Here is a 7,500-nt window from a genome sequence, read left to right as displayed (position 1 = left end):
AACTAAAGAAATATTTTGGGAGCTGACGTTTCGAGCGTTGTTCCTTCGTCAGAGCTTCAGCTCACAATCTTTTTTGTGGTGGTTTATTTAACTTTATTACACCATTTAGAAATCACTGCTGTCCTTGCAATCTGATTGGCTCTCAGCAGTGCGATTTATTCCCAAATCGCACTATTTTTTGTTCTAAATCGCACCATTTCCCCAGCCAATGAAAAGGAAACACTAAAGCAAAACAGTCAATCAGATTTCAAAGCTTGTTTAAGGTAACCAATCAAATTGCAGGAAAATGAAAGACAAAGAAAACCATTGTGTGGCGAATTTTGCTACTTTTGTTCCCAACTGAATCAATAAAATGTTGGTAATGACTACAATCCTGTATTTTAGCTATAAATAATGATTGTATGATTTCTAAATGGATGTAATAAAGTGGTAATTGAAGTTCGTGTCGTGCAATTTTGGTCTGAGATCATACTTGTGATTACAAATCCAACTCGCGCTAAACGCTCGTTCGATTTTGAAATCACACGTGATTTCAACCCAAATTGCACTAAGTTCAATTACCATTATTTATCAGCTCGTTTGATAAAAGCGAAGTTTTGTGTTTCACTCCCAACCGATGCAGTACCGCAGTTTCTTTAGAAACTAAATCCCTTTAAGACAATTGTAGGCTGACCGCTATCGATGTGAACTAACGTTATTGTCACCGTTATCATCATAATGATCTTTTTCGTTATCATCATAATGATCTTTTTCAGCTTCTTTAAAGTGGAAAATTTGCATTTCCGCCACCTTTCCTTTCCAGAAGGCGGCGACGTGGTTAAGGCGTTGGATTGCCTTGCGGTTGCGCCTGTTTCAAAATTACTATCTGCCTACTGACTGAGTTCGGGTTCGGAGGACCCGAATTCAGTTTGACTACCCTTTGTAAATGCGGTAGCCTCCAGCCAGTTTGGCCCCTCTTAAGTGTTGTCTCATTTCACTTTTAACTTTTGCATTTTTAAAGTGTAGTACGTATGAATTAGCTTGATAGCGAAGTGCGTTTTCCGCTGTAACCCAAATCGTTTAAATTTCACGTCATCAATGTCTTGTTGGTGTCAAAATCAATAGCGGGTTTCTAATTAGTGCTGCCGTCATAGGGTTATTGCTTCGTGTGTTTCCAGACATTTTAAGCCACGTGGTTGCGAAGTCAAGCGCCCGTTGGATACTTTTAATTCGGACACTCCTCAAAACTAACGAAAGGGGGGCAAACAGATTATCAACCGATCACCGACAAATCCGTTTTCATAATTTCTTAAAAGATTTCACGTGAATCTAGAACAAAAGAAGTTGCCAAAAATGTGTCACAACTATTTCTCGCCCATTCGTCGCCAAACTGAACAGGGAGAGTCTCTGCATTCAAAAGCCTTTTAAAATACTTAGTTTTGCCATTATTTTACGAAAGCCGTCAACCGAACAGCGTCCTTTGGATTTCAATTGCGTTAATAAAAATAGCGTGACACTGTCCCCTAAAGTTGAAGTAACATTTTACCGTTTCCTTTCAGTGGAGATGTCCCTCAATGCATCCAGACGACATTGCCATGTTGGTGTTTATAATTTGTTTTTTTGGGATGTTTGCTGTTCAACTGTCAGGAATGTTCATCCTTATCACTTATTACAAGCAACCATCGTGTCACGCCGGTGTCAGTTTAGGAATTGTCGGAATCGCGACCGGACTTCCCTTCTTTTTGGCTTTTTCTATTGGATTGACTGCAAATGCATATTCTTCGAGATATTGGGTAAATTGGAGAAGAACAAACAAACGAGTTATTGTAGATTTAGGAAACTCAAAGGAACCAAACGTTGTACCTGTTTAGAAAAACAAAACGAGACCTTTTCAATAAATCTTGTTTACAGAAAGTTTAAGGAAATGAAAAGAGATTTGACATGTATGATTTTGTCCGAAGGAGGAAGAACTAAATCGTGAGAGATTAGGCCCCGTCCACTCGTATCCAGATATTTTTGAATTCGCAACTTTTTCTTTCCGAATAAGCCTCCCGTCCACACGTATCCGAGAATTCGCTGGCAAATCCAGAACTGTTTGAATACGCTCTCCAGGGTGGATATTTTTCAATCCGCTATGAATCCGGAACCGTATCAATTTAAGCCCCGTGCACACTTATCCGGATATTTTTTAATCCGATACATTCTTTGCGGATTCGCCTTCCGGCCACACATATCCGGCGAATCCGCAACTTTTTTGAATCCGGTCTTCAGAGTGGAACGTTTTTAACACGCAAAGAAGGTGGAATCACGTGGACGGTCAAATTCGGGTTTTTTCAAATCTAATTACGTTACAAACGCAGATCCAGTCCTCGAGCCTTTACGGCATAAATATTCAACATGGCCGCTGAACAAAGTTGACAACAGTGACAGTGGAGTCCTGGATTCAAGGACGAATTCGGATACGTGTGGACGGGTACATTAGATTTGAGTACGTTACGTGTGGACGTGGAAATTTGCTGATTCAAATATATCCGGATACGTATGGACGTGGCCTTAAGAGTCTTACACTCAACAAATAGTGAGCTTAAACCAGGACCGTGAAGACGACTACGAGAACGTCACTAGACAGTAGATTTTATTTGCTCTGCACGCCAGGCAGAGCCAGGCCAGGCCCTGAGACCGCAGAGATGCAGCCACCTTACGTCTTTTCAACCAAGGACTTAACCAACTGGCGAACATTCCAACAAACAATCTATCCCAACCCTCAAGACATTCCCGCCACATGCATAATAAACACCTTTAACGTTCCTTTTGCTAGAACCAATATTTTCAAATTTAGTTTTTTGCCTAGAGCAATTAGGCTGTGGAATAGATTACCTTCTTTTGCAGTAAATTCTGATTTAGACATCGCGGCTTTCGAGGTCCTAGCCAAGAAAATGCAATTCTCATACCCTGTGCATATATATACAAACTTGTAGGTTGCACTTATGATTAAAGTGAAGTGAAGGCAGGCGCGTTTCACATTTTGATACATTTCACGGCCGTGGCTTGTCCTGACAACGACGTGAAATGACCAAGTTTGAGGTAAAATGGAGGACGCGCGCATCTGACGATGAATTTTCAATTTCCTCTCCAAACATCCACACTGTTCATGCCAATTTTGTTTTTGGAATGTTGATACACACTTTCCTTGCTGAACAACTTGGAATAATCGCGAAATTATTACAATAACGTCGTTGTCCTTGCTTAATTAAGCTCCCTAATATGGAGATTAAGCATCGACAAAGTGAAGGCTATGTTAACGAAAACTTTCACTTAAAAAATGGCCGTATTTATACTAGAGGACGTCTAAGACAGCTTAGACGTCTTAGACGACTAGTATAAATACGGGAAATAAGGTGGACGAATTAAACGTCTCAAGTTAAGAGCGTCTAAACGACGCACTTAACAGACGTCTTGGTCGTCTCAGACGTCTAAGCCGTCTAGTATAAAGACGAGACGCACTAAACTGGGACGCACACAGTCTCTTTGGTGATCAAATCCCAGTATCTTTTCAAGAAAATATGAACTTTTGACTTCTAGCCATCGAAGTTAAGTGCGTCCCGTATTTATATTAGTCGCACTTACGGCCAGACGTTTCATGCGTCTGGACGTCTTAGACGTCCTCTAGTATAAATACGGCCAATGTTACTTTGCGCTATCGACATTTTGCTTTCCGACTTTTGATCTCACTCAGGGTGTACAATATGAGCTACCAATGCTATAACTGGACTCGTAAGAACTGTTTGAAATGAAATACAAAAGAAGGAAGGGCTCTCTGTTATATCCTCAAGTGAGGTTGGAGCCTCAAATTGGTTCTTTCCTGTTGTCATCATATATATATATCATATCATATATCTTTATTTACCCTCGGATTTTTTGAGTAGCTTGGTGTAGCTAATTTCTCCGAGCATTTACCCTCCCAACCATGATACACCACAGAAGACAGACCACAACACCGGGAACTACATGCCCTGCTCTTTGCGACAAGTGAGCGGGTTCTTTTACGTCCCACAGGATTATGAACATTGAAGGGTTGTGAGACGGGACCTCCGGCTTATCATCCTTATCCGAGAAGACTAGAGAGTCTAACCATTTGCAGATGTAATTTTCCATGAGGGTAACTGCAGCTGTTTATAATTGATTGACTTGAGGATCCGAGAGGAGTTTAGGGGACATTTTATGACGCTACTGAATTTATTGTCTCAGTGAAATTCCCAAACGCAAATGATCTTGAAGTTGGAGAAAAGAGCATGCGCAAGGGAACACTTGCGACGCTTATCAAAATCATTGTACCTCTAATCACGTGCATTTCTGGGCATATCTGTTTACTTTCTTGAACAATTCGCTCTCCTTCCAATGAAATAACTGAACACCATATCGTAACGTCCCAGTTTGACTTTAGTTGGTGATAGGGGTTGTTTTAGGGTTCTTTTACGTTTGGTTTTCACTAGCGACGCAAGCACAATCGCAAGGATTAAATTTTCATTTTCCTTGTGTTTGAGCTTATGCTTGTGTTCGCTTGCTACGTGTGAAAACGAAACACAGCATAAGCACAAAGGAACCTGCTACGTTTCTCCAATAAAATTCCCCGCGTCTGAGCATTTCGACAAAAAGGAGGAGGCCGTGGTTGATGTTGATACTTAATATGTCGACGTTTGTTTTCACTTAGCATATACGCTACTTATTCTTGACCTTGGGCATGCCCTTGTGCTTGCGTCACCAGTGAAAACCAGGCTTTAGTTTAAGCTCTCATTTTGTTTACTATCTCGTAACGTTTAAAAAAAGTTGCATAGGCGAGATACAAAGCCTTTCGACAAACTATTTAAGAGTTTTTAGAAAAATTCCATTGGCAATTATAGTATCTATTACGTTAGAATTATAATTGCCAGGAAAGGCCTGGTTTCTAAAGGAAATCAGTACATAGACCACTCTGTCTTTTAGAAAGCCGTAACAAATATTTATCTAATTTGTTCTCTCCCTGTCGTGGGCTTCAGATTGCGGGGAGGAATATACTATCCACATACAAATATTCAAAGAAGAATGAAAAAATCAACGGTGCTTTTCAGTGTCATAATGCCTTCTGACGTCACTGGTCGAATGACGTCGATTAATTTGCTCGAGATTCTGTTAAGAATGTCTGAAGATTCCCATTCTCCAGCGATTCTCCCAGTTTCATGTTCTCTTAGTTCTGTTTCACTCGATGATGACGCGCCGATGTGCCGAATATGTCACAATACCGGCGGAAAACACGACGGACGCGAACCTTTGCTCAGGGTTTGCTGGTGCAAGGGAACTATGGGCGAGGTACACAAGTCGTGTTTGGAGTTGTGGTTGGCTGCGGTTCATAGTGATCGATGCCCTGTCTGTCATTTTCAGTTCGAAATCAATAGAGTTTATAAGCCAGTTACACAGGTACATATTTTTGTCTAAGTGGACAAATTATTTTTTTCTTAGCAGTATAGCAGAATAATTATCAAACACGAAACCTTGGGTTTACAAACGATTCCACAAATTTTTTTTTCGTGTACGGCTTGCGTCCACGCGTATCCGGTGAATTCAGTAGCCGTATCGGGAAATTTTCGAGTACGGAGTGGAAATTTTTTAATACGCTGCGAATTCGGATACGTGTGGACGGTAGTATACGCAAATTTTCGAATACGCTGACGTAACAAAAAATTCCGGAAACGTGTGCACGGGGCCTTAATCAACTAAAGAAATATTTTGCGAGCTGACGTTTCGAGCGTTGTTCCTTCGTCAGAGCTTCAGCTCACAATCTTTCTTGTGGTGGTTTATTTAACTTTATTACACCATTTAGAAATCACTGCTGTCCTTGCAATCTGATTGGTTCTAAGCAGTGCGATTTATTCCCAAATCGCACTATTTTTTGCTCTAAATCGCACCATTTCCCCAGCCAATGAGAAATGAACACTAAAGCAAAACAGCCAATCAGATTTCAAAGCTTGTTTAAGGTAACCAATCAAATTGCAGGAAAATGAAAGACAAAGAAAACCATTGTGTGGCGAATTTTGCGACTTTTGTTCCCAACTGGATCAATAAAATGTTGGTAATGACTATAATCCTGTATTTTAGCCATAAATAATGATTGTATGATTTCTAAATGGATGTAATAAAGTGGTAATTGAAGTTCGTGTCGTGCAATTTTGGTCTGAGAGCATACTTGTGCTTACAAATCCAACTCGCGCTGAACGCTCTTTCGATTTTGAAATCACAAGTAATTTCAGGCCAAATTGCACTCAGTTCAATTACCATTATTTATCAGCTCGTTTGATAAAAGCGAAGTTTCGTGTTTTACTCCCAACCGATGCAGTACCGCAGTTTCTTTAGAAACTAAATCCCTTTAAGACAATTGTAGGCTGACCGCTATCGATGTGAACTAACGTTATTGTCACCGTTATCATCATAATGATCTTTTTCAGCTGCAGTTCTTGAAAAATGCATTACTTCTTTAAAGTGGAAAATTTGCATTTCCACCACCTTTCCTTTTCAGATGGTGGCGACGTGGTTAAGGCGTTGGATTGCCTTGCGGTTACGCCTGGTTCAAAATTACTATCTGACCACTGACTGAGTTCGGGTTCGGAGGACCCGAATTCAGTTTGACTACCCTTTGTAAATGCGGTAGCCTCCAGCCAGTTTGGCTCCTAAATGTTGTCTCGTTTCACTTTTAACTTTTGCATTTTTAAAGTGTAGTACGTATGAATTAGCTTGATAGAGAAGTGCGTTTTCCGCTGTAACCCAAATCGTTTAAATTTCACGTAATTAATGTCTTGTTGGTGTCAAAATCAATAGCAAGTTTCTAATTAGTGCTGCCGTCATAGGGTTATTGCTCCGTGTGTTTCCAGACATTTTAAGCCACGTGGTTGCGAAGTCAAACGCCCGTTGGATACTTTTAATTCGAAGACTCCTCAAAACTAACGAAAGGGGGGCAAACAGATTATCAACCGATCACCGACAAATCCGTTTTCATAATTTCTTAAAAGATATCACGTGAATCTAGAACAAAAGAAGTTGCCAAAAATGTGTCACAACTATATCTCGCCCATTCGTCGCCAAACTGAACAGGGAGAGTCTCTGCATTCAAAAGCCTTTTGAAAGACTTAGTTTTGTCATTATTTTACGAATAGCGTCCTTTGGATTTCAATTGCGTTAATAAAAATAGCGTGACACTGTCCCCTAAAGTTGAAGTAACATTTTACCGTTTCCTTTCAGTGGAGATGTCCCTCAATGCATCCAGACGACATTGCCATGTTGGTGTTTATAATTTGTTTTTTTGGGATGTTTGCTGTTCAACTGTCAGGAATGTTCATCCTTATCACTTATTACAAGCAATCATCGTGTCACGCCGGTGTCAGTTTAGGAATTGCCGGAATCGCGACCGGACTTCCCTTCTTTTTGGCTTTTTCTATTGGATTGACTGTAAATGCATATTCTTCGAGATACTGGGTAAATTGGAGAAGAACA

General features: G+C 40.4%; 2 protein-coding genes across 2 annotated transcripts in view; both read left to right on the top strand.

The window, feature by feature from the left end:
- LOC137991790 (E3 ubiquitin-protein ligase MARCHF3-like) overlaps positions 1–1,850 on the top strand; it is a 2,482-nt gene extending 632 nt beyond the window's left edge. The window contains exon 2 of the mRNA XM_068836829.1: positions 1,539–1,850. Coding sequence (XP_068692930.1) covers positions 1,539–1,850 — 312 coding nt within the window. The remainder of the gene's footprint in view (positions 1–1,538) is intronic.
- A 3,244-nt stretch (positions 1,851–5,094) lies between these two features.
- Positions 5,095–7,500, top strand: part of LOC137991789 (E3 ubiquitin-protein ligase MARCHF2-like) — a 2,466-nt gene continuing 60 nt past the window's right edge. Inside the window, exons 1-2 of the mRNA XM_068836827.1 lie at positions 5,095–5,433; positions 7,249–7,500. The exon at positions 7,249–7,500 is cut by the window's right edge and continues 60 nt beyond it. Of these exons, the coding sequence (XP_068692928.1) occupies positions 5,095–5,433; positions 7,249–7,500 (591 nt within the window). The remainder of the gene's footprint in view (positions 5,434–7,248) is intronic.

Source organism: Montipora foliosa, chromosome 2, assembly GCF_036669935.1.
Source record: "Montipora foliosa isolate CH-2021 chromosome 2, ASM3666993v2, whole genome shotgun sequence".
In the NCBI taxonomy this organism is placed as follows: Eukaryota; Metazoa; Cnidaria; class Anthozoa; order Scleractinia; family Acroporidae; genus Montipora; species Montipora foliosa.
The sequence above is the reverse complement of the archived record's forward strand: the minus strand, read 5'-3'. Positions and strand labels throughout refer to the sequence as shown.